Source organism: Pygocentrus nattereri, chromosome 30, assembly GCF_015220715.1.
Source record: "Pygocentrus nattereri isolate fPygNat1 chromosome 30, fPygNat1.pri, whole genome shotgun sequence".
NCBI classification, from domain to species: domain Eukaryota; kingdom Metazoa; phylum Chordata; class Actinopteri; order Characiformes; family Serrasalmidae; genus Pygocentrus; species Pygocentrus nattereri.
In genome coordinates, this window is record NC_051240.1 from 2,437,501 (window position 1) to 2,464,502 (window position 27,002).

Genomic DNA, 27,002 nt, shown 5'->3' on the forward strand with positions numbered 1-27,002 from the left:
GGTGGGGGGGTCGTTTTCTACAGTTTCTCATTAGACTGAATGAATAACCGACTCTAAATGTAGGTATTGTGATATAAACCGAGTCCGTTCTACAGTTTCTCATTAGGCTGAATGAATAACCGACTCTAAATGTAGGTATTGTGATATAAACCGAGTCTGTTCTACAGTTTCTCATTAGGCTGAATGAATAACTGACTCTAAATGTAGGTATTGTGATATAAACCCAGTCTGTTCTACAGTTTCTCATTAGGCTGAATGAATAACCGACTCTAAATGTAGGTATTGTGATATAAACCGAGTCCGTTCTACAGTTTCTCATTAGGCTGAATGAATAACCGACTCTAAATGTAGGTATTGTGATATAAACCGAGTCTGTTCTACAGTTTCTCATTAGACTGAATGAATAACCGACTCTAAATGTAGGTATTGTGATATAAACCGAGTCCGTTCTACAGTTTCTCATTAGGCTGAATGAATAACCGACTCTAAATGTAGGTATTGTGATATAAACCGAGTCTGTTCTACAGTTTCTCATTAGACTGAATGAATAACCGACTCTAAATGTAGGTATTGTGATATAAACCGAGTCTGTTCTACAGTTTCTCATTAGACTGAATGAATAACCGACTCTAAATGTAGGTATTGTGATATAAACCGAGTCTGTTCTACAGTTTCTCATTAGGCTGAATGAATAACCGACTCTAAATGTAGGTATTGTGATATAAACCGAGTCTGTTCTACAGTTTCTCATTAGGCTGAATGAATAACCGACTCTAAATGTAGGTATTGTGATATAAACCGAGTCCGTTCTACAGTTTCTCATTAGGCTGAATGAATAACCGACTCTAAATGTAGGTATTGTGATATAAACCGAGTCCGTTCTACAGTTTCTCATTAGGCTGAATGAATAACCGACTCTAAATGTAGGTATTGTGATATAAACCGAGTCTGTTCTACAGTTTCTCATTAGACTGAATGAATAACCGACTCTAAATGTAGGTATTGTGATATAAACCGAGTCTGTTCTACAGTTTCTCATTAGACTGAATGAATAACTGACTCTAAATGTAGGTATTGTGATATAAACCCAGTCTGTTCTACAGTTTCTCATTAGGCTGAATGAATAACCGACTCTAAATGTAGGTATTGTGATATAAACCGAGTCTGTTCTACAGTTTCTCATTAGGCTGAATGAATAACCGACTCTAAATGTAGGTATTGTGATATAAACCGAGTCCGTTCTACAGTTTCTCATTAGGCTGAATGAATAACTGACTCTAAATGTAGGTATTGTGATATAAACCCAGTCTGTTCTACAGTTTCTCATTAGGCTGAATGAATAACCGACTCTAAATGTAGGTATTGTGATATAAACCGAGTCCGTTCTACAGTTTCTCATTAGACTGAATGAATAACCGACTCTAAATGTAGGTATTGTGATATAAACCGAGTCTGTTCTACAGTTTCTCATTAGACTGAATGAATAACCGACTCTAAATGTAGGTATTGTGATATAAACCGAGTCCGTTCTACAGTTTCTCATTAGACTGAATGAATAACCGACTCTAAATGTAGGTATTGTGATATAAACCGAGTCTGTTCTACAGTTTCTCATTAGGCTGAATGAATAACTGACTCTAAATGTAGGTATTGTGATATAAACCCAGTCTGTTCTACAGTTTCTCATTAGACTGAATGAATAACCGGCTCTAAATGTAGGTATTGTGATATAAACCGAGTCTGTTCTACAGTTTCTCATTAGGCTTTAACCAGCATTATGTAAAGCTTTTACAGAACCCAAGCGGTTGCTACAGTGTCCAAGACGGTTGCTAAGGTCTTGCTACTTGGTTGCAATGGTGTTCCAGGTTGTTGCTAAGCAGTTGCTGCTGCTCCGGTGGTAAAGGTGCAGTTTTCCTCAGATAGATGTAAGAAGCTGCTGGGAATTCTGTGTGATATTTAATGCTGACTGTCCCCATTCCATAAATCCCAGACAAATCCTTGATTTTTGCTGTTTTGTCTTTCCAAATAGCTTTTTAGTAAATCTCAGTGGTTAAATATAATAACAACAACCCAAAAAAACAACCCAAAAAAGCACATTAATGGTGGAATTGTTCTTTTCTTCCTTAAGTAGTTCTCTGTGATAGAGAACCTCTTATATATCTTAACATAGTTCTGCGTAGCTACAAAACAGGGTTCTGCCATGGTTCTGAGTAATCTTAAAATCGTTTTTGGTATAATATGAGAGAAAGAGTCATTTTCTTTATCGTTATCCCAGTCCCAATCTGACCCACCCACAGCAGCCCTCCACCTCCCCGCAGCTGGCCGGTGGAAACTCTGAGCTGCTTCCTTCCCTCCGCTCTCCATTCTTCTGCCATTCTGATCATTTCCCCACAGAAGAGTGCATGTGTGTGTGTGGGGGGGGTGCATTTCACTCCATTTTCATGTTTTTTGACTCGTTTCTTCAAGTTTATTTGTCATGTGCACAACATGTCAGGACATTTCTGCATTGAAATGCTTGTGGTGAGGCTCCGATAACCACTCTACAGAAAGGAAATAAGTAAAATATATAAAAAACAAACTTAAATATATTAAATATACACAAACTATAGAGACAATATACAATTTAAAGTGGCTTAAGTGTTGTTGTTCTTTACAGTGGGTTAGTGTTAAGGTGTTATTGTCCATAGCAGAGATGATATGATATAATAATAATGCTGACTGGTTGACTGATAACAGCAGATTAATCTCTAAACAAGAATCAAAGCATCAAACCTGCTGTGAAGGTTTGACTCGTGAGATTTTAACAAATTAATAATAACGAGCTGCACGCCGAGTGTGTGTGTGTGTGTGTGTTATCAGAGCAAAAAGTGAAATCAGTTTTCTTCTGGAATTTCAAACATTTTCAAAAGTGAACACGATCAGAGTCGATCGAAGTTTTGCAACATATTTAATCACATTTTCTTTCCATTTTAAAGTAACAGGAATAGTTTCCATGTGGAAACGACCCACAATCCCCAGCTTCTCCTCCCACATGGGCCCGGTTGTCCAGGCAACCAGATACAAACAGACACAAAACAGTCCTGGAGCAGAAACTCCTCCAGCTCAGCGCTGGCACATCCCTCACCATAGAAACAGAAAAGAAAAATGAAATTCAGTTAAAATACGAATTAAACTCATTAATACAGAATTCACAGAGAGGATTACATACAGATGAACAGAGATCTGCAGACAGAACTTACACTGGTCTTATCACACGCACTCACGCACACGTTCACTTATACACACTCACTCTCTCACACACACACACACACTGAACATTCCAACAATCGGGCATCACGTGCCTGAGCTGTTTGTGGAATGAATCATCCTCGGTTAGAATCTCGCTGAGAGCTGAAACTCTTTAAATGTGATGTGCTAGTTGCTATTCGCCTTGATGGCTTTGCATCTGGTTCTAGACAAATTCCATCCTAGATCAACACTCACCAGTGGAAAAGTGCATATTTAGAGATAACATCATAATCGAATGCCTGGGCCGCTGAAGAGTGAACAAAGAGTGTCCAGCGCATCCAGCGTCGTACAGAATTCATGTTCAGGTGGATTTATGCTTCCAGATTAATAAGATCTGACTTGAGAACAGATTCTACAAGCTGCTGAGTCCACGGTGTTGGAATGTTGTACATGCAGAAATAAGTGCACTGGATAGCTAATGGTGATTATTACCAATAATCCATCCATCCATCCATTTTCTAAGCCGCTTCTCCGTCAGGGTCGCGGGGGGTGCTGGAGCCTATCCCAGCAGTCTTCGGGCGGAAGGCAGGATACACCCTGGACAGGTCGCCAGTCCATCACAGGGCAATTACCAATTACCAATAATCATTAATCAGTAATTAGGGGGCAATCGTGGGCTGGAGGTTAGGGAGCTGGGCTTGTGACCGGAAGGTCACACAGTCCATGACTGAGGTGTCCTTGAGCAAGACACCTAACCCCCAATTGCTCCCCGGGTGCTGTGGATAGGGCTGCCCACCGCTCCGGGCAAGTGTGCTCGCTGCCCCCTAGTGTGTGTGTGTATTCACTAGTGTGTATGTGGTGTTTCAGCTCACGGAATTTCCCCGTTTGTGGGATTAAAAAAGTATCACTTAACTTAATGTTCAAATATCTCCAAGTGTTCTTCAGTGGGTTCTGCCTGGGTTTTTTAGTCGAGTGTCAGGAGCTCTAATGTGTGCCCAAGGAAAAACACACACACGCTGCCCCCCTCCAGCTGCACTGTTTACACTAAACAGGAGGCTCTGTGGGCTCACGCTGCTGTGCCAAATTCTGAAGACCGATACATGGTGCACTCTGAGATGATGTTCTGCACAGCAGTGCTGGTTTGCCTGGTTAGTCTTTCTGTTTGACCCTCACTCTTGTTTTCTGTTGTTAAATTTATGCTGTTGGATTGTAGTGAAATCTCCATAACAAGGTTAAGTGCCTCAAACCTCATCCCCAAAAACTCCTCTAGTCCATGTTTTTTAATGCCCAAAATACATTCAATAACACATGCAGATTTTGCTCTTGTAAGAAGAAATATTTATTTTTATTACATGTAAAAGTGTTTTCCATACATACAACTAACATCTCCATGCTTGAAGATGCAATTATAAGATTTTTAGTTTACAACATTACATTACATTACATTTAGCAGACGCTTTTATCCAAAGCGACTTACAAATAATGTGGTACATAGAACAAACATAGTCAGGCCTTAAAGGAGGCCAAGGGGTAATAGTGGGGTAGAGAAGGGAAGGAGGGCAAGAAGGAGATGAGGTTGGTAGTGGTTAGATTGCAAGAGGCGATTAGAGCAAGTGCTCCCTGAAGAGCTCCGTCTTCAGGAGTTTCTTAAAAATAGCGAGGGACGCCGCTGCTCTGACAGCGGAAGGTAGCTTGTTCCACCATTGGGGAAGCAAGTATGAGAACAGTCTCGATTGCTTTGTGTGAATGTTTGGCAAAGCTAAGCGACGTTCATTGGAGGATGGCAGCGGCCGGGCGGTGCTGTAAGCCTTTAGGAGCGAGTGCAGGTAGGAAGGAGCCTGCTCTGTTAACACCTGGTAGGCAATCGTAAGAGTTTTAAATTTGATACGAGCAGCAACCGGTAACCAGTGGAGCTCAATGAGCAGTGGGGTGACATGCGCCCGTTTTGGTTGGTTAAAGACCAGACGCGCTGCAGCGTTCTGAACCATCTTCAGTGGTTTTACAACACAGGCCGGGAGGCCCGTCAGTATGGCATTGCAGTAGTCGAGGCGTGAGATGACCACTGCTTGTACCAAGAGTTGGGTGGCTTGTTGTGTTAGAAACGGCCGTATCTGTCTGATGTTGTACAGCGCAAAGCGGCATTCCAGAATTAAACACAATTATCAAGAGAATGTGAAGAAATAGTAGTTTTGATGTTATTTGATGTCCATTGAAATGCTAGTGGTGAGCATTGTGTGGCGAACAGGGTAAAAGGGAGCTAACAAAGTATGCAGAGAAACTGGTGGAACACGATCTGTAATTGTAGAACTACAAAGTGCACCTATATAGTAAGTGGAGCTGATAAAGTGTGATCTTAGACTCCGCATGTAAACACGGTCGCTAAAATAGCTTTTTATCACTTAAGAAGTATCACTAAAGTTCGGCCTTTTCTATTTCAGAGCAACGCAGAGAAACTTGTTCATGCATTTGTTACAAGCAGACCTGGCTACTGTAATGCTCTTCTTACTGGACTTCCTAAGAAAACTGTACATCCCTTACAACTCGTACAAAACGCAGCAGCATCCTAACAAAAGCAAAAGAGAGAGAGAGATGACATCACTCCCATTTAGAAAGAGCTGCACTGGCTGCCTGTATCGTTCAGGATAGATTTCAAGGTTCTGCTACTGGTCTTTAAAGCTCAAAACAACCCTAAAGCACCTGCTTACATCAGAGTGTCTGTCTGTTTATGTTCCAGCACGTAATCTAAGATCTGCAGATAGTGGCCTTCTACAAATACCCTCTGTAAAATACAGAAAACAAGGAGAGACTCTTTCAGTTATTCTGCTTCTAAACTGTGGAACTCAATTCCACCTTTTATTAGACAGTCAAGCTCAGTGCTCACTTTTAAGAAGCACCTGAAAACGTATCTCTTTAACTCAGGAGTTCATTAAAACTGAATGTCGCGTGGTGTTTATCTTTATCTTGTAATTGAATCTTCATTTTCTTCTGATTCTAATTAAATACTAATGATCTCTTCTTTTATCACCTGTCTATAAAGCACTTTCAGCTTCCACCGGAATGAAAAGTGCTATAAAAATAAGATTAATAATAATAATAATAACAATAATAATAATAATTATTTTTATTATTATTAAAATGGACAATGAGCGCAGAAACAAGGAGGTGGTCATAATGTTATGCCTGATTGATGTACATACTAAAAACAGTGCAGAGAAAATACAATGTAAAAATACAAAAAAACCTGAAATATTAAATATGCACAAAATATACACATACATGCTTACAAATGCTTACTTACATTGCATCCATGTGCTATCGTCAGATTTGTTGTCCATTGAAGAATGTTGACGAGCTCACCAGTGCATTCAACATTGAGCTCCTCCTTCACAAAACATTGTATTGTTTGGAAATTTCCCTCCCTAATAAGTTTACATTCCCTCTACATTTAGGAAATGATGGTTGCCTCATGGCTGTACCCACATGTTTTCATTATGAGGTCACATCTGGCCCCAATGCTCTACTTGACAGAAATGTCCCGTGTTTTAAGCTGTTTTTGTGATGGTCTGGATTGTTTTTCACACTTTCCAGTACTTTTCGGTCTTTTACAGACGTGTGTTTGTAAAACTTCAACAACTTGTGTTTCAGGACGAGACTGAGATTCCCTCCAGTGTGTTTGTGAAGGACCCGCCGCCGTTCCCCCGTGATGCTGAGAATGAATCTGTGAATCTTGACCCCAACCGCTCACAGGAGGAGCTCCAGACCATCCAGCTTTCCTCTGACGAGGAGCTGGGACCAGAGGAGGAAGAGGAGGATGAGGACGAAGAATGTTTTGAAATGATAGAGCTGGCTGGAGAGCATATGGAAAAGTCTCGTGCCGAGAAGATCAAGCGATCCAGCCTGAAGAAAGTGGATAGCCTGAAGAAGGCCTTCTCCCGGCAGAACTTCGAGAAGAAGATGAACAAGATTGTTTCTGCAGAGAAGCGTGAGAAGATCAAGAAGAGCCTGACGCCCAGCCACCAGAAAAACCCTGGCGCCAAGAGTTCCTCCTTCAAGGTTTCCCCACTCTTTGGCAGGAAGAAGGTGAAGGAAGTTAAGGAAGAGCCTGAAGGGGACGAGCCTGTGGAGGCTGAGAGTTCTTCCATCGCCGCAGCAACCATTGAGCTCGACCCCATAAACAGCCCTGACCAGAACCTGACCTTCACTCAGGTCCATTCCCAGTTGGCTCCCGATCAGCAGGAGCTGAAAGCCACTTTTGAAGCCATGGAGAAGGAGGAGATCATGGAGAAGGAGGAGATGTTCATGGAACAAGAGGAAATGGCTGAGGGGGTGAGTGAGGAGTACGCTCTGTCCGCCACACTGCCCCAGGATGCCTCCCGTGGAGAGATCTCCCACAATGCTCTGCACGGAGAAGAGGAGGAGGAGTATGAAGATCAGGAGAAGGAGAGATATGTAGGTGTCGTTCAATCTGGAGGGAGCGCTGTGGAGTCTTAAATTTCTAACACACACTAACACACTCCTGTTCTCAGTTGAGCAATACAAGCATAAATCAGATTCAGCTCTGACTGTTTAAAGCGATAGTTCAGTTCACATTACCCCAGTTTCCCCCGCTGACCGATCCCCCACCCCACCCCCACCAATTGACCCCCTCTCTCTCTGACTCCCCCACTGACCCCCCCAAGTTTACTTCTTTAATGTTAGAGCTCTGAGGCTAATGTAGCTAACAAGTAATCAGCCTTAATCAAGCCTTGACTCTGAGTAAGGGGGTGTCAGAGGGGCTGGGGGTTCGACTGGGGGAATTTTTGGCTGAACTATCACTTTAAGAGCTGAAGGATGAGCACACACCCAGCTCTGCCTGCACGCCCTGCGACTCTTCTCTACCCACAATGCATCTGTCCTGGAATGTTCCATGAAAGCAAGCTGGACTTCATCCTGTTTCCTGTTTACAGAGTCTACAGCATCACAGCGCCACCATCAGGACACAACACAGAAATGAGCGTTTGTGTCCTGTTATAATCTGCTGCAGTCCTTAAGCACGTTGTGTTTAATTAGCATCAAATACTGTGAATCTCTGAAGTTCTGAAATGTTCAAAGTCATGTTTAACAGCCAATCAGACGCAGGGGAATAATAACAGAGTGTCCTGTCTATATGTATGAGAATCCTGTCGGACAGTATTAAACTGAATTAGAGAGTAACAGAGTGTATTTGAGTACAACAGAGTGTATTTTGGCTGTTTAAGATGTTTCAGTGATGTTGATGTTGAGAGCAGGTAGTTCCTCAAAAAAATTTGGCTGTGTAGATTAAAGAGAGTCAGACAGACAGAGAGAGGTGTGGAAAAAACAAGTGGGTCTGGATGCTGCATGAAGTCAAGGTCTTGTCAAATTTAAAGCCAAACTCATTTTGGGGAACAAAAGGGTTTAATTAAGAAATGTATCCACTAATAAATATAAAACCAGAAAATTAACAAACCTATTAGAGCTAAATCTGCTTGGGGAGAAACATTATGGAAAAGACATACATTCTCATATTACTAATGAGAACATATTTAGTATATTTTTATCTCTGCTCTGAGTGCAGGTGTGTGTGTGTGTGTATGTGTGTTTCAGATGTGAAAACCAATAACTTTAACTCTGATTCTAACACTTTTCTTCCTCACAGTTAGAATATTGGGGCTATATGAGTGTAATCCAGCTGATCACTGACGCAGCACTGTATTAGAGAAGCTTTAATGTTCACACTTATATTGTGAAAAATTACTGATGCCAAAGAATCTGTTTGAGTTCAGAATCTTCACCTTCATTTATTACTGAAGCACCTGTTTCTGTTTATTCTCACAGTGAAAAACTAATAAAAACTTTGAAACTCCTGAGTGGGATTTCTTCTCAATGTGTGTGTGTGTGAGAGAGAGAGAGAGAGAGGGAGAGAGAGAGAGAGAGAGAGAGGGAGGGAGAGAGAGAGGGAGGGAGAGAGAGAGAGAGAGAGGGAGGGAGAGAGAGAGAGAGAGAGAGGGAGGGAGAGAGAGAGAGCTTACTGAGATAAAAGTTTGGGTCAGTAAGCTCAGTGTAAATTCTAAAGTTTGGGTCAGTAAGTTCAGTGTAAATTCTAAAGTTTGGGTCAGTAAGCTCAGTGTAAATTCTAAAGTTTGGGTCAGTAAGTTCAGTGTAAATTCTAAAGTTTGGGTCGGTAAGCTCTGTAAATTCTAAAGTTTGGCTCAGTAAGTTCAGTGTAAATTCTAAAGTTTGGGTCGGTAAGTTCAGTGTAAATTCTAAAGTTTGGGTGGGTAAGCTCTGTAAATTCTAAAGTTTGGGTCGGTAAGCTCAGTGTAAATTCTAAAGTTTGGGTCGGTAAGCTCAGTGTAAATTCTAAAGTTTGGGTCAGTAAGTTCAGTGTAAATTCTAAAGTTTGGGTCAGTAAGTTCAGTGTAAATTCTAAAGTTTGGGTCGGTAAGCTCTGTAAATTCTAAAGTTTGGGTCGGTAAGCTCAGTGTAAATTCTAAAGTTTGGGTCGGTAAGCTCAGTGTAAATTCTAAAGTTTGGCTCAGTAAGTTCAGTGTAAATCAGTTCCCCTGTTATAGGTCAGATATCTAGACTTATATTGAAAAAAAAACAATTACCAATAACCATTTTAAAACTAATAAATCTGTATATGTAAATATTACATGTTTACACGTCCTGCTATGATGGATGGTTTGGAGACTGTGGCTCTGTCTAAAAGACAGGAGGCTGAGCTGGAGGTGGCGGAGATGAAGATGCTGAGATTTTCGTTGGGAGTGACGAGGATGGACAAGATTAGAAATGAGCAGATCAGAGGGACAGTGAAGGTGGAGCAGTTTGGAGATGAAGCCAGAGAGGCCAGGTTGAGATGGTTTGGACATGTGTTGAGGAGGAATAGTGGATATATTGGGCAAAGAATGTTGGAGATGGAGCTGCCGGGTAGAAGGAGAAGAGGTAGACCTCAGAGAAGGTTTAAGGATGTAGTGAAGGTGGACATGGAGATGGTTGGTGTGAAAGTAGAGGAGGCAGTGGATAGGAGAAGATGGAGGCAGATGATCCGCTGTGGCGACCCCTAAAGGGAGCAGCCGAAAGAAGAAGAAGAAGAAGAAGAAGAAGAAGAAGAAGAAGAAGACATGTTACACATATAATAAAAATAAAGTACGAGTGAAATAAATTCCTTAATCACCTGTTCAGTGCAACTGTCAATAAAACTCAGCAGTGATTTCAGTGTCAGTCAGTAAAACAGCGCAGTCCAGATCTTTCCCGGATGTTGTATCTTCAGGCTGGAATCTGCACTTTACCGCCTCCTGCCGGTCCGCAGCGGAACATGCTGGCGAACAAAGACAACATGAACAAGCGTGAAGGTTAACATACTGGCTGAAACCGCGGCGCGGTAAAATGGTGTCTTAATCAAGTCAGCCGTCAGTGTTAAAGGCTTTCGATGAATAAAACTAAGAAACAAAAGCGAGGCTGAAGCCAGCTTCTTATTCGAACTTTCCCGTTCTACCTTAAATTGTGCCGCGGTAGCGACATGTTGGGCGCTTCAGGCGTTACAACTGCTGCACTATTTAAGGTGGAACGGAAAGAGGCGCTGGCGAGTAAGACGCCAATTTCATCTTCCTAAAACAGAAGTCCGTCTGGCGTCGTTACAACTGCAAAACGACGCCAAACATGTAGCTACTGCGGTCAAAGGCGTCAGTTCCGTGATTATATTGTGAGTATTTGAAGCCGCGAGTGGAGCAGCTCGGCGCGGTCACGGTGGCCGAGAGGTTAAGGCGTTGGACTCGAAATCCAATGGGGTTTCCCCGCACAGGTTCGAATCCTGTTCGTGACGGTCTGCCTTTTACCTGCCAAACGCTTTGATTCCCTTCATATCCGCTGATTTAGGGCTAAATTTAGCCCACATTACTTTAAATATATATAAATACTTGAAACTGCCTCTCAAAAGTTTGAGGACACTTTTTTTTATTATTCTTTTGAAAAATGTCCCATTACTTTAAAGTGTGAGGTGAGTAAGCCGGACTGTGAACGGAAAACGAGCGATGAGAAGTGAAATTGTGTCCTATACTCTGCTTAAACACCAGTGGGTAGCCTTGAAAACGCTGACCAAAGCATTAGTGGACCCCAGGCTTTGTTCCCCGTGCTATCAGGGAAGAATTCTTCCATGAAGATCAGGTTGTAAATAATAATTTGACAGTTTAATTCTTTAGACTGTCGTTAGAAGCTCACATTGAATCTCTTTTGGCTCAAACATGTCAAAAGTTTGAGTGCTGATGAGTGACATCAAAAGGGGTGAGATCTTTGGCTTTATTGTTGAGGTAGAGCTTTTAACAGCTGCTCCTTCAGTTTTGTAGTCTATTATGAAGAAAGACACTAAAGTTTAAACAGTAAACGTATCTGTTAAGTTAATACAGCCCTTGCTAGAGAGCTGCTCCTCTTAGTAAAACATCTAAAAAGAAGGCAGCAGCTTTTCCCTTCCCAGTGTTAACACACACACTTCACACACCGAAGCTCAGGGCTGGATTAAGACCCTGGGCTGTTCCTGTCCTGCTGAAAAAGGCCTGTTGGAAATCATTAGGATTAAGACCTGGTTTTGCTTTCTAATGAGAATTGACTCATTGATGGAGAAGAGCCCAAACAAAAAAGCACCTGCAGCTCTATGATTTTCTCCCACACTTCACCAGCAGGCGATTCAATGTCGACACACACAAAAAGGTGGAGGAAAGAGTGTGAACGAAGCTGTAGTTGTCACCCAAGGCAACTCCTGAACCTGTCGCTTCACTGCTGGATTCTGCCCCAGGGTGCCGCAGTAAGAAGTTTCTGGAGTGTTGTAATTAGTTTATTTCCCGTCTCTAATCTGCCCTGTCAGTTCGGCTCTGCTTCGTTTTTGGTGAGTTCAGCTCGGCGGTCTGTCTTTGTCTACAGCAGCTGGTCACTAATACTTGAGGGTTAGGATGACTTCCTGCACAAGGCCACTCAGTCCTGTTACAGCGTTAAAACAGAAAAACACAGTTGCCAAGTCAGCAAATAAAAAAATGTATTAAGTTAAAGTCATTTTCATTTTACAGATTTCAGATGGACGTTTTACAGTGATTTCAGGCTTTCAGCTGTGTCCTCTCTCTTTCACTCTCTCTCTCTCTTTCACTCTCTCTCTCTTTCACTCTCTCTCTCTCACTCCCCCCTCTCTTTCTCTCTAACTCCCTTGCTTTCACTCTTGCCCCCTCTTACTCTCTCTCGCTCTCCCTCTCTCTTTCTCTCTAGCTCTCTCGCTCTCAATCTCCCCCCCTCTCCCATTCTTTCACTCTCTCTCGCTCTCTTCCACTCTCACTCCCCCTCTCACTCTTTCTCTCTCTCTTTCTTTCTCTCTCTCCCTCTCCCTCTTTCTCTCTAACTCTCTTGCTCTCAATCTCTCCCTCACTCCCATTCTTTCACTCTCTCTCTCTCTCTCTCTTCCACTCTCACTCCCCCTCTCTCTCTTTCACTCTCTCTCTCTCTTTCACTCTCTCTCTCTCACTCCCCCCTCTCTCTTTCTCTCTAGCGCTCTCGCTCTCAATCTCCCCCTCTCTCCCATTCTTTCACTCTCTCTCGCTCTCTTTCTCTCTTTCTTTCTCTCTCCCTCTCCCTCTTTCTCTCTAACTCTCTTGCTCTCAATCTCCCCCTCACTCCCATTCTTTCTCTCTCTCTCTCTCTCTCTCTCTTTCTTTGACTCTCACTCCCCCTCTCTCTCTTTCTCTCTAACTCCCTTGCTTTCACTCTTTCCCCCTCTTACTCTCTCTCCCTCTCCCTCTTTCTCTCTGACTCTCTCGCTCTCAAATTAAAGATACTGAGATGTACCCCAGTGACAAGAGAGGTACTGCCCCAGTGACATTTTCAGACTTCTAAGAGTGAACTATAACGAGACTCTGATCAGACTACTGCTTTGAATCAATCAATCATCAAATAATCCTTATCTTATACAAAATGAGCTGTGAAACACTTTCAGTTGAGTATCTCAAGGGCTTAAGTGTCAAGAAATGTTCAACCAAATGACCAAAGTAATACAACATATTTGAAGATTTCATGATTTACAGTGCATTAGGTTCAAGATAGTTGGCCTCTAGAGGTTTAACAGGTGAACTACAACAACATAGCAGTGATTTATTTACACTTTGGAGCCGCTTTCCATTCCTGCTCATCAAAGCACACTGTAGACTCAACAGAGACCGGCAGAGTTTTCCAGACTCTGTCATGACTCATCATCGGACTGTTTGTTAATGATGTCGACTTTCTTCGTTATTAAGATATAGATGATAAAAGAATGGCATTATGCTAATGTTGCTTGAGAGAAGATAAAAATGTTCAATATATCCATCACTTCTACTGAGCACGGAGTGATTTTCATAGATAAAACATCTATTTCACGGGATTTTATAACAGTAAATATCAGGGATGTTTATGGTTTATCTCAGGGTGGTTAAGAGATAGAACAGTCTTGCTCTCCCCTGAGTCCTGAGTTATTATACATGCTAAATTATGATGTCAAATGATTACATTTCACTCACTCAGATACATTTTTCTGAGTACTCGATCATTCAGTCAGTTCGTCATAATCAGGAAATTCATGCTGCATTTTCATGCGTGTCCAGGAGGAACGCCGCTGGAATGTACTCTTTCCCTTCACACATAATAATCCTCTCAATCATTGAAAACTGCTTTCAGACTTTCTGTATGTCATAAGGACTTTAATTAAACTCTATTTAGCACTAATTAATATTGCACGGATTATATTCGTTCTTTGAAAAATGGCTCAAATGATTCAGAGTCTTTAGGTGAGAATTACTGAAAATACATCAAATTTGCAATACTTCCACAAAACTTCAGCCACAATTCATTAATAATTAATAAATAATTAGCCTTCAGTTGAAGTTCAGACTCTATTTAATCATGATTTCTGTTTCATGTTGTGGGGAAACTGTTATCTCTCACAGACAGTTACAGCTTGTGTTCTGCTCCACCCTCTGACGTCTGACCACTCTCTCACTGAGGACGTGACCCTACGTCTAGAGATCCCTCGGAATATTCCTTAAACATTATGCTGACCTTTACAATATATAACAAGAACAGTAATAATAACATGTTATTCAGAGGTGGACGGAGAACACAAACCATGTACTTGAGTTAAAGTAGAGACACCCCAGGTAAAATATTACTCCAGTAAAAGTAGAAGTCCTTACTCTAGACCTCAACTTGAGTAAAAGTACTAAAGTATTTGCCTTCAAATGTACTTAGGTATCAAAAATAAAAGTACTAAAAGATTAATTATGACTCTAATGTCCTGTTATTGTTGTAACAAGATTCGCTCTGGCTTTGCGCTTCTTTCATTTTAACATGTTACGTTTTTATACACACAGAAACCAAAAGGAACAACAGATTTCTCAAAATGAAGCGGAGGAAAAAGTCGGATATTAGACTCTGAAATGTAGTGGAGTGAAAGGAAAAAGTCGCCCAGAATGGAGGAACTTAAGTAAAATACAGATACAAGAAAAAACTACTTAAGTACAGAAACGAATTACATTTACTTAGTTACTGTCCACCACTGGTGTTATTACACTATGTCAATTTCTGTTTTCCAACTCAAAATAAATTACACAATAAGTGATCAACTTTAATATTTCCTCTGATGATTTTACTCTCACATCACGACTTCATCAATATGAGGACCTGGTACAGTTTCAGGGAATTTATACGCATGATTTAAAATGAAAGAAATGATAGTGTTTTAGTAAATAAGAAGGTTTTATTATCTATTTATCCAGTAAGTGAAGGTTTTGTTTCAGTCTTGCTCTTTAGCATCTATCAAATCTAGAAAATTGTTGATTTTCTCCCAGCATGCCAGCTACTTTATCACATTTATTAATAACTTGTAAGATGTTTGTAGGTTTCTTGAGATAAACATGCAGACAATGTATTCATTACAACCCAACAAAATAAATACCTTCAGATTGTTTCTTCAGTAGCAAACATGCTGTAGAATGTTAAACACACTGAACACTCATGATATTAACACTACATTAAGGGATTAGAACGTGAGGAACATCTGGAGGATCAGTGGTTTACACCTCTTTAATCAGGATGCCATAAGGACGGATGGATCTCTCCACAATCTCCTTCTCCTTTTCTGGTGAGGTTCCCTCAGGAAGCGGGATGAGCCAGTAGTCTTTCTTTTTAGTGATGACCCTCTTCATAGGGTTGATCCGGTTCTGCATGATGACCTTGTAAGTCTTTCCATTCTTTGATGTGAACTTCTTGCTCATAGCATAATCTTCTGCAATGCTAATATCAGGAGTGGAGTAGATGCCTCTCCCATAAGCCTCGGAAGGCCCAGCTCTGTAATGGGTCTCAGTGATGGCTTTGGCTCCCTCAATGCTGGTTCCCTGGAAGGAAACTGGCCACTCACCGGGCGCAGACTCGCTCCTCCATCCGTCCGGCCCCAGCCAGGTGTTTCCATCAGGATACTTATCCAGAACCTTCAGAGCGAATCGGTACCACCCCCAGGGCCGTGTGTACGATTCTTTACCACGGGAACACTTAGAGGAGCTTGCGCCGCTTCGGAAATCGCAATCAAACTTAGGGTGAAAGAACTCATCCATGTCCACAAAGTACTCTCTCCGGAAAGTCGAGACTTCAGAGTTCACAGATAGCTGAGTCAACAATGAAGTCAGGTCAGGTACCAGAAACTCTAACAACATTTTAAAGACAACAGGGAGAACATTTTTGACAGTCAGTTCTACAGCTGTGGAGCCTTCTTGGAGTTTAGTGCGTGACTTCAGGGTGATCCCAGTGAGGGCAGAGAGACCCTCCAGAAGAACTTCTCTGCTGATCTCAGACATGGTTTACTTCTGTGAATGACTGGGAGAGTGAGTGACAGAAGTAGAGCAGATGAGGCGCAGGGCGGGTCTTTTAATCTGCCGAGAACTCAAGGAAATGATTCTGGGTGTTTACAAACACGCGCAGCGTCTCAGCAGCACACAGTGCTTTTACTTTCACTTTTACAATAAACTCAAACACAACGTGAGTTTAAAGACTACAGCATTTCTAGGACGGACCAGATCTGCCAAAATGAAAAATAAAACAAATTAAAGATAAATGACTCAGTAAATTCATATATAAACTAGCGCTGCAAAGAATAATGATAATAAATCTAAATATAAATAAACATACGTAGAAATTATATGAATAAATAAAACCTTACATAAACTAATACGTCTGCAATTATAATAATGTTATAATTATTTAGTCATTTCCCCTCCTCACTAACTTTTGTATTGCTTTTTAAAAATTGATGTTTATATATATTCCTTTATAAACATGTTTATTTATTTATTTATTTCCCCATTTATTTATTTCTGTATTTCCTTGTCCTTATGATAATAAAGGGTCCGTCAATCATGATGTCTTAATATTCCTTAATATGTGTATAATTACCACCAAAATAAACAATGTATACCTTTTCAGTTACTTTTATATTCGCTGCGTCATTTGTTTTTTAAAGTTTTGATTATTTTTCCCTTTGGAAAATCTGGTCCGACAAACATTTTAGTTCAAGTCTTAAAAGACTTTTAATGATGACGGATTTCAGTGGCGTTTAGTGACGGTTTTTATAGCTGATAGTTCGAATGAATGAAGTTAGGAGTTATTAAGGGTTCATCCTGAACATGAAACAGTAACTTTTTTTTTGCCAAAAACATTTTTCTTTTTTCAGTGTTTATTTATCTCTAGCCCGACTTATAGTGTGTGTCATTTTGACGCTGTAGATGTAAATATAAGGGCTCTGCTCGTACCACCGTCTGCCAGCAGAGGACGAGGACTGTGAGATGCCACCAACCCTGAGGAACTCTAATGGGTCCCCCCCTGGTGAGCCTGGTTCCTCCCAAGGTTTCTTCCTCAGTTCTGATGGAGTTTTTCCTTGCCACTGTTGCCTCTGGCTTGCCCACCGGGGGGTTTCTGTACATTCTTAGAGTTCTCTTGAAACTTTTTCTTTTTTGAAACTCTGTAAAGCTGCTTTGTGACAACATCCGTTGTAAAAAAGCGCTATACAAATAAATTTGATTTGATGATTTGATTAATTCCTAGAAACCCAAAGGCTGGTTACCATCAACCAGGCACAGCTCTGTGTAATAAGCAGTGCTCAGCAGGCTTGTTGAGATGAACTGCGCCTGGCCTCGGTGGTTAGTGAGAGCAGCCGTTTGCAGTTGGTTGAAATTGTGTATGATGGACAACGAGGGTGAATCAATATTTATTTAGTCGTCTGATTCAAGATTCAAGATTCAAGTGTTTTATTGTCATGTGCACAGCAGAACAGGCAGTTACACTGTACAATGGAATTCTTATTTTGTTGTTCCTCCATTCACCGAATATAATCTTAAGAGAATAAAAAAAGAAAATATAAGAATAACTAAAAACAGCAGTAAAAAGTAAAAGTAAAAAGTAAAAATGTACAGTATGTGCAAAGTTGAAATAAAATTAAAGTTACATGTGCGTATGTGCAAATATATAGAGCAGCTGTTCATAAAGTGCATCAGGTAACAGATGTAAACCGTAAACAAATTCGGTGCAAGTAATAGATGTAAACAGTAGTGTTCTAACAGCAGCAGTACAGTGTAGGTAAGGTGCAGTTGTTGAGTGCAAGGTTAAATCAGTTCAGACTGGGAGGGGGAAGAGGTAGTCAGTGAGGTGTTCCCCAGCCTGATGGCCTGTGAATAGAAACTGTTGGTCAGTCTAGTTGTCCTGGACTTCATACTCCTGTAACATCTGCCTGAAGGTAGGAGTGTGAAGAGTCTATGCTGGGGGTGTGCTCTGTCCCTGATGATGTTTTGTGCCCTTCTGATGACCCTGGTGTGATAAATGTCCTGTAGTGAGGGCTGCTCCTGAGACGGACTGGGCAGTTTTGTTCAAACGCTGGAGAGCCTTCCTGTCCTGAGCAGTGCAGTTTCCATACCAGACCGTGATGGAGCTGGTAAGAACGCTCTCGATCGTACTCCTGTAGAAGGTGCTAAGAATTTTGGCTGGCATGCCAAATTTCCTCAGTCTTCTCAGACAATACAGTCACTGCTGGGACTTCCTGATGATGAGGTGTGTATTGTGAGACCAGGTGAGATCCTCACTGATGTGGATGCCGAGGAATTTGAAAGTTTTCACCCTCTCCACCTCTGTCTCACCAATGTACAGGGGTGTGTGTAGCTCCCGTTTCTTCCTTGGATCAACAATCATTTCCTTGGTCTTGTCTGCATTCAAGGAGATTGTTGTTATGCACCAGGCCACCAGCTCAGCCACCTCCTTCCTGTATGCTGTCTCCTCCCCACCAGTGATCAGTCCAACGACTGTAGTATCATCAGCGAACAAGCGATGATGCTGGTGTTGTTCTGGGAGGACACGCAGTCATACGTGAAGAGTGTGTACAGAAGGGGGCTCAGCACACAGCCCTGTGGGACCCCTTTGCTGACTGTTCTTGTGCTGTATGTGCAGCTGCTGACTCTGACTGACTGGGGTCTATCTGATAGAAAGTTCAGCACCTAGTTACAGAGGGCAGGTGTCAGTCCGAGGGTGAGGAGCTTTTCTGAGAGTTTGTGTGGGATCACCGTGTTAAATGCTGAGCTGTAGTCAATGAAGAGAATTCTGACATACGTGTCCTTGCTCTCCAGGTGTGTGAGGGCTGTGTGAAGGGCTGTGTTCACTGCGTCGTCTGTGGACCTGTTCCGTCGGTATGCAAACTGAAGAGGGTCTATAGTGTTTGGAATGGTCTCTTGGATGTGAGTCATGACTATTCTCTCGAAACACTTCATCACGATTGGGGTGAGTGCAACAGGGCGATAGTCATTTAGGCAGGTCACAATGCTTTTCTTTGGGAGGGGTACGATGGTGGTTGACTTGAAGCAGGATGGCACAAAAGCTTGCGCAAGGGACAGATTGAATATGTCCACAAACACATCAGCCAGTTCTGATGAGCAAGTCCTGAGTGCATGCCCAGGGATGTTGTCTGGGCCGGCTGCTCTCCATGGGTTTATTCTCTTCAAGGTCCTGCACACATCCACTGATGTCACAGTGAGTGATGTGTTTCTTGTGGCCATAGTGTCTCTCGGTCGGCCAGGGTTGAGGAGCTCGAAGCGAGCATAAAACTCATCAGGTAGTGTGGTGTGGCTGTTTGTAACCGCCCTGCTCGTCTGTTGGTAGTGGGTGATGTGCTGTAGTCCTTGTCACATGCGCCAGGAGTCCATGGTGGTGTAGTAGCCCAACAGCTTCAGCCTGTACTGTCTCTTGGCCTATCTGATAGATCTATGCAGGTAATATCTGCACCTTTTTTAATCTTCAGTGTTGCCTGAGAAAAATGCAGCATGGCGGGCACGTAGCATGGACTGAACTTCACCGTTTCTGATTGGGGTATTTTCTGCAGCGCCTTGTAGGGACAACGCTTTCAACGCAGCTGCTGATGTAGCACATTACCCCAGAAACATAGTCCTCTAGATCAACAATACAGTCTTCACTCACAACAGCAGTTCTGAACACATCCCAGTCTGTACTGTCAAATCAGTCCTGAAGCACTAAGTCAGTTTCTTCATTCCACACTTTGATGGTCTTACTCACTGGAAGTGCTTGCTTAAAGAGTTGTCTGTATGCTGGATAGAGGAATACAGAGATGTGGTCAGATCTGTAGGCCCCCCTCACATTGCTGTAAACTTGGTCGAGTATGTTACTCTCCCTCGTCGGAAAGCTCACGTGCTGATGATACTTGGAGAGGACAGTCCTCAGGTTGCAGTGATTGAAGTCGCCGGCCACACTGAATGCAGCGTCCGGGTGTGCGGTCTCTTGTTTACTGATGGCATCATGCAGCAGCCTTAGCGCCGTGGCCGAGTTTGCGCGTGGCAGGATGTAAGTAGCCAGAATGTACACAGAGCTGAACTCTCTAGGCAGATAAAAGGCTCTGCACTTCACCATCAGCAGCTCTAAGTCAGCTGAACAATGTTTTTCAACAGTCTTTACATCCGTACACCACCTGTTGTTCACATAGATGCAGACACCGCCGCCTTTGTTCTACCCTGACGCTGCTGTGCGGTCCCCGCGGTGGACAGAGTGAGTTTCCAGCTGGATCGCAGAGTCTGGCGTGCTGTCCGAGAGCCAGGTTTCTGTGAGGATAAGAGCACAGCACTGAGTTGTTATTCTGGTCCTCAGCTCATCCACCTTGTTTTCGACTGAGCGAACATTAGCTAGCAGCAGGCTAGGTAGCGGTGGTTGTGTAGCCCTAGCCTTTAGCCTAGCATGTAGCCCACCTCTCTTGCCCCGCTTCCGCTTTGGCCGCTCTGTTCGGCAGCTGCGCCGCTCACCCGAGGCCGGTGCTGCTGGGCCTTGCCGGCTGGTGCCGGTGGAGTGCGAGCGTAAGAGAAAGTGGAAGTCTGAAAGGCTAAAGGTAAGTTCATGATGAACTTTACCGATCTCCAGGAGTGCCTCTTTACTGTAACTAACTGTACCGTAGATGTTCTGTACACTTAAAATGAATACTAAAGTTAAAATAAGTAATAAGTAGCATCGGTTGCAGGAGGAACACGCAAAGACGTCTGCCATTGTGGGGGCCACCTTGGAAATATCTGTAGGGTAAAGAAAACATTCTTGATCATTGTTGCAGGTTAAGCCCAGTTTTTTTCCCTAAATTCACAGTGAAGGGTCAAACTAAGTTTATCAGGAATCACAAATGCTTGTATTCATCATTTATCCTGTAGATTGGTGAAAAAAGGTCTTCAAAAACTGATATACATCTTAACTAGTAGCCTGAATATTTGTCCATAACAACTTACATTAACAGACCTAAACTAAATAGTCTGTTTTTCAAGTCTACTTATTAATCACTTTACATGGAAACGTATGAATAAATAATTCTGAATATATTCAGTTTGTTTAGGGTACAATGAGTGAATATGATAAACAGTGTACATAAACATTTCTAGAAATAATGAAATGGTAATTAATCTTACTAAACTTAATCATTAAGGTTGCATATATGGTAAATAGACTGCAGCTATATTGTGTGAAAGTGGCTTTGAGTCTAAACTGTCTACTTAATTATTCTGTCTCTGTGAGGAATTAATCCCATTTCCCCTTCTTTTGACTTGTTTCAGAAATACAACATTTTATAGAGGATGGCCTCTCAGAATTTAGAGGTCATGTCAAACTCTCTAAAGGACAAGTAGAGGTGTGTAAAGTATGTGGAAGCCACATAACCATCCAAATGGTTTTCATGTTACTATGATAACCTTCTTTCTCTCGCTTACTATCTAGGATCTGGTAAACACACTTGGCCCTGTTTAAATGAATCCCCGGCAGACAAAATTGCCACTGACAAGCAGTGTCCTAGTCTGTTTATGGACACGTTCAAACCAGGAGTCATACAGGGGTATAGAAGAGTTTTCAAACAGCTGGATCTATGCTGAACACTGTCTGTGCAGGACATGCCACATTTGTATTTAGAAGCCGCTCTGCCACAACCCCCTAAAACCCCCTCATGGAAACTTTGTTCTCTTTTCTTACTAATGACTATAATCAGATACTTTACCTTGTTGTGACTCTTGACTTGCCAACCGGTTGGATCAGGATAACAACTTCTCTGAGCCTAGCCTGGCTGGAGGTGGTGGCTGGATGGTGTCCCCCATTGGAGTGGTGGACTGGGTGAAGGTTAGTGGAAATTTGTCCACAACTGTAGGTGTAAGGGATGGAAGGGGATTGGTTGCAGGAGTGGAGCTCTGGATGAAGGTTGAATCCAGAGTAGAGGCTGTGAAGGCAGTCAACATGGCCATTATATAAAATGACTACAAATAAAAAGCATTCAAAAGCTTGGATGTCAATCGTCTAATGCTTGTATCATGCTTTTATTGTTCTCTCACCATTCATCAGCGTTCACGCAAGTTTTTTAATGTACAGTAATTTATCTGTGGCAGTCCTTCATGTTGTGATGGCACGTATAACATGAAACAGTGGCCTTATGTAAAGAGAAATAGTGCACACCTGTTCCAAATGTGTAGATTGCGATTCTTAATTCATTACAATATGGTGCACTCAGATACAGTGTGATACACAATGTTACACCCTGATAAACTCTAATACACTCTGAAACTGTCTGATACACAATGTTACACCCTGATAAACTCTAATACACTCTGATACAGTCTGATACACAATGTTACACCCTGGTACACTCTCATACACTCTGATACAGTCTGATACACAATGTTACACCTTGATACACTCTCATACACTCTGATACAGTCTGATACACAATGTTACACCCTGGTACACTCTCATACACTCTGATACAGTCTGATACACAATGTTACACCCTGGTACACTCTCATACACTCTGATACAGTCTGATACACAATGTTACACCTTGATACACTCTAAAACACACTGACAGAGTGATACACGATGTTACACCCTGATACACTCTCATACACTCTGATACAGTCTGATACACAATGTTACACCCTGGTACACTCTCATACACTCTGATACAGTCTGATACACAATGTTATACCCCGATACACTCTAATACACTCTGATAAAGTCTAATACACTGTTACACCTTGATACACTCTAAAACACACTGACAGAGTGATACACGATGTTACACCCTGATACACTCTAATACACTCTGTTACAGTCTGATACACCATGTTACACCGTGATACACTCTGATACAGTCTGATACAGTCTAATACACTGTTACACCCTGATACACTCTAATACACTCTGATACACTTTGATACACTAGCAACTGCCAAGCAACACCTTAGCAACCACCTTAGATACTATAATAACCACTAAGCAACACTTTAGTACCCACCTGGGACACAATACCAACTGTCTAGCAACACTTTAGCAACCCCTTGGACATCATAACAACCGCCTGGCACATTTTGTGTGTTCTTTGTTATGTAAAGTGAGGAATTGTGAAGGCAGCATATAAACATATTATTACTATTATTATTATTATTATTATTATTAGTAGTAGTAGTAGTATTAGTTCTGGACAGTGCAAAAAAGAGGTGAGGAAGAGGGTGCAGGCTGGATGGTGTGGGTGGAGACGGGTGTCAGGGCTGATGTGTGACAGAAGGATAGCAGCAAGAGTGAAAGGGAAGGTTTACAAGACAGCAGTGCGTCCTGCTATGATGTCTGGTTTGGAGACTGTGGCTCTGTCTAAAAGACAGGAGGCTAAGCTGGAGGTGGCGGAGATGAAGATGCTGAGATTTTCGTTGGGAGTGACAAGGATGGACAAGATTAGAAATGAGCAGATCAGAGGGACAGTGAAGATGGAGCAGTTTGGAGATAAAGCCAGAGAGGCCAGGTTGAGATGGTTTGGACATGTGTTGAGGAGGAATAGTGGATATATTGGTCAAAGAATGTTGTAGATGGAGCTGCCGGGTAGAAGGAGAAGAGGTAGACCTCAGAGAAGGTTTATGGATGTAGTGAAGGTGGACATGGAGATGGTTGGTGTGAAAGTAGAGGAGGCAATGGATAGGGCACGATGGAGGCAGATGATCTGCTGTGGCGACCCCTAAAGGCAGCAGCCGAAAGAAGAAGAAGAAGAATATCATTAGTTCTGTACAAGCTTTAAAGAATGCTGGTTAAAATAGTATTCAACCTAATGAGAAACTGTAGAACAGACTCAGTTTATGTCACAATAAACTGCTTTTAGAACCATCTCGGATGGGTCGAAAGACAGTGGAGATGTGTGCTGTGGTCAGATGAGTTCACACGATGCTACCTTTGATGCAGAGGCATATATTGGGGTTTTAGAGACATGCTGCTGTCAAACAATGCCAGGCCTCATTCTCATGCTACAGAGTGTGGGTGCTTGACTGGCCTGCCTGGAGTCCAGATCTGTCTCCTAGTGTGTTGAGTGTGTTGCAAGCATCACCTACTCTATTCATTTGTATTTACAATGTGCAGTTAGGTTTATCAGTGGAAACATTGCCATTTTTTTCTTTGTACTTTTGCTAGTTAAATGAAGATTCAAGGGAATTAATAAATCAGATATTCTTGTTGGTTTGCATTTTACAAAATGTCCCAACTTTTCTGGAAATAGCATTTGTAGAGTCAGTATTTGTAGAAATAATGATAAACAGGAAAGCAGGAAAGAGGTAGCATTTGGATTCATTGTCTGAGTTTAGCAGTCCAAACTGAGCCTGTGTCTGTCTCTACTGTATTTACTGTATTGGCTGTACAATAACACTGTAGTGAAACAGCGACATCAAGTGTTGGAAACCAACAGTGAGCTGCTGGAATCTAATGCTGAACACGTTTCCTGGATGCTTTTGCAGACTGAAAAGTACACATGGCACTAAACACTCGGAGCGCTTTATCGAAGCCAAACAAAGAAATTTCACTGTTCTCTCAGAGCTCTTCTGCCAGAAAGACCGGGAGTGACTAAACTTTAGTGACTCTCTAAATGAAGAGTCACTGAAGTTTAGAGATTATATTTACAAAACTTGCACAAACATTCAAACAGGTTCAGTCTAATTTCTACATTCCTCTGTACTCAGCCAGAATGCAGATGGCTTAGTAAACAAACAAACAAAACAATCGCCAAGCAAATGAACAAACAGCCAGGGTTGAAGTTAGGACTGTGTTTGATCACGATTTCAGCTTCATTTTAGGGGAAACCCATTACTAACAGTCTCAGTTTCCACTCCACCCTCTTCCTTCTGATCACCCCATGACGAGTCTCCGCCTTCAGAACAAAGGCCTCTCTGAACATTCCTGTTTAACCTTCAAAACTACGAATTATAGAACTAGACAAACATCATGTTAACAAGACTAACAGAAAAGTAGTAGTAAAATGTTTATGTTACACTTCCACCCCAAAAGAAATACACAATAAATCAAACCTGAACATTTCCTGAGATGATTAAATCATATCAGCACTTCCTCAAAGTGAGGAGCTGATAAAGTATCAGAGAATTTCTACACATGATTTCAAATGAAATAAATGACAGCAGTTTAGTAAACAAGACGGTTTTATTGCTAATTCAAACATTATATGATCGTTTCTTTTCAGTCTTTCTCCATTTATAAAACATCCAGTACAGTCAAAAATATGCTGCTTTTATCACAGTTATTATTTGCATTTAGGACCTTTAAAGATGAAGCCCAAGAAGGAGCACCCTGGAATCATTAAAGTATACAAACAAATACTACAGCATAAATGAAATTATTAATGTCAAAAAGAGAAAAAAGAGAAAAGCCTTTCAACCTATTTCATCATAAACACCTTCACATTGTTTTTTCAGGGACAAACATGCTGTAAAAAGTTTAACACACTGAACACTCATCAGACTCACACTGAGGATTAGAACGTGAGGAACATCTGGAGGATCAGTGGTTTATACCTCTTTAATCAGGATGCCATAAGGACGGATGGATGTCTCCACAATCTCCTTCTCCTTTTCTGGTGAGGTTCCCTCAGGAACCGGGATGAGCCAGTAGTCTTTCTTTTTAGTGATGACCCTCTTCTTATGGTTGATCCGGTTCTGCATGATGACCTTGTAAGTCTTTCCATTCTTTGATGTGAACTTCTTGCTCATAGCATAATCTTCTGCAATGCTAATATCAGGAGTGGAGTAGATGCCTCGCCCATAAACATCGCGAGGCCCAGCTCTGTAATGGGTCTCAGTGATGCCTCTGGCTCCCTCAATGCTGGTTCCATGGAAGGAAACTGGCCACTCACCGGGCGCAGACTCGCTCCTCCATCCGTCCGGCCCCAGCCAGGTGTTTCCATCAGGATACTTATCCAGAACCTTCAGAGCGAAGCGGTACCACCCCCAGGGCCGTGTGTACGATTCTTTACCACGGGAACACTTAGAGGAGCTTGCGCCGCTTCGGAAATCGCAATCAAACTTAGGGTGAAAGAACTCGTCCATGTCCACGAAGTACTCTCTCCGGAAAGTCGAGACTTCAGAGTTCACAGATAGCTGAGTCAACAATGAAGTCAGGTCAGGTACCACAGACTTGAACAACATTTTAAAGACAACAGGGAGAACATTTTCGACAGTCAGTTCTACAGCTGTGGAGACTTCTTGGAGTTCAGTGCGTGACTTCAGGGTGATCCCAGTGAGGGCAGAGAGACCCTCCAGAAGAACTTCTCTGCTGATCTCAGACATGGTTTACTTCTGTGGGTGACTGGGAGAGTGAGTGACAGAAGTAGAGCAGATGAGGCGCAGGGCGGGTCTTTTAATCTGCCGAGAACTCAAGGAAATGATTCTGGGTGTTTTCAAACACGCGCAGCGTCTCAGCAGCACACAGTGCTTTTACTTTCACTTTTACAATAAACTCAAACACAACGTGAGTTTAAAGACTACAGCATTTCTAGGACGGACCAGATCTGCCAAAATGAAAAATAAAACAAATTAAAGATAAATGACTCAGTAAATTCATATATAATCTAGCGCTGCAAAGAATAATGATAATAAATCTAAATATAAATAAACATACGTAGACATTATATGAATAAATAAAACCTTACATAAACTAATACGTCTGCAATTATAATAATGTTATAATTATTTAGTCATTTCCCCTCCTCACTAACTTTTTTATTGCTTTTTAAAAGTTTATGTTTATATATATTCCTTTATAAACATGTTTATTTATTTATTTATTTCCCCATTTATTTATTTCTGTATTTCCTTGTCCTTATGATAATAAAGGGTCCGTCAATCATGATGTCTTAATATTCCTTAATATGTGTATAATTACCACCA

General features: G+C 41.9%; 3 protein-coding genes and 1 non-coding gene across 5 annotated transcripts in view; 2 read left to right on the forward strand and 2 right to left on the reverse strand.

Moving 5' to 3' along the window:
• The window catches only part of cavin2b (caveolae associated protein 2b), a 14,039-nt gene extending 4,944 nt beyond the window's left edge, over nt 1–9,095 (forward strand). The window contains exon 2 of the mRNA XM_017715757.2: nt 6,874–9,095. Within this exon, the coding sequence (XP_017571246.1) occupies nt 6,874–7,719 (846 nt within the window). The 3' untranslated portion in view covers nt 7,720–9,095. The remainder of the gene's footprint in view (nt 1–6,873) is intronic.
• A 1,219-nt stretch (nt 9,096–10,314) lies between these two features.
• LOC108438151 lies at nt 10,315–16,137 on the reverse strand. 2 transcript variants are annotated; one of them, XR_001858673.2, is made up of 3 exons: nt 15,318–16,137; nt 11,869–12,201; nt 10,315–10,549 (listed from the first exon to the last, which is right to left on the reverse strand). XR_001858673.2 is itself a non-coding variant. In XM_017715756.2 (2 exons), exons 1-2 carry the CDS (start codon nt 16,086–16,088, stop codon nt 10,517–10,519), a joined length of 804 nt encoding a protein of 267 aa, XP_017571245.1. In that variant the 5' UTR covers nt 16,089–16,137; the 3' UTR covers nt 10,315–10,516. The 2 variants fall into 2 exon arrangements, 1 of the variants encoding a protein (XP_017571245.1); XM_017715756.2 differs by lacking the exon at nt 11,869–12,201.
• Nucleotides 10,972–11,053, forward strand: trnas-cga. Its single transcript has one exon. It is a non-coding gene; the product is annotated as a tRNA-Ser (tRNA).
• Nucleotides 16,138–19,782: 3,645 nt separating the features above from the next.
• Nucleotides 19,783–26,473, reverse strand: LOC108438167. Its single transcript, XM_017715790.2, has 4 exons — nt 25,632–26,473; nt 23,765–23,797; nt 20,291–20,378; nt 19,783–20,207 (listed from the first exon to the last, which is right to left on the reverse strand). The coding sequence occupies exons 1-4, from the start codon at nt 26,400–26,402 to the stop codon at nt 19,783–19,785; spliced, it is 1,317 nt and encodes a 438-aa protein (XP_017571279.1). The 5' UTR covers nt 26,403–26,473.
• Between the last annotated feature and the right edge of the window lie 529 nt (nt 26,474–27,002).

Bases quoted from the DNA above. Each gene is read 5' to 3' on its own strand.
- LOC108438167 (XM_017715790.2), bottom strand. From the start codon at position 26,402: ATGTCTGAGATCAGCAGAGAAGTTCTTCTGGAGGGTCTCTCTGCCCTC. The intron at 20,379-23,764 runs GCCCTATCCATT...TTATCCTCACAG, and splicing joins AGATCATCTGCCTCCATCGT to AAACCTGGCTCTCGGACAGC. The intron at 20,208-20,290 runs GTAGAACAAAGG...AACATTGTTCAG, and splicing joins GACCGCACAGCAGCGTCAGG to CTGACTTAGAGCTGCTGATG.
- LOC108438151 (XM_017715756.2), bottom strand. From the start codon at position 16,088: ATGTCTGAGATCAGCAGAGAAGTTCTTCTGGAGGGTCTCTCTGCCCTC. The intron at 10,550-15,317 runs GTGTAAACCACT...TTTGTTCGCCAG, and splicing joins ATGGCATCCTGATTAAAGAG to CATGTTCCGCTGCGGACCGG.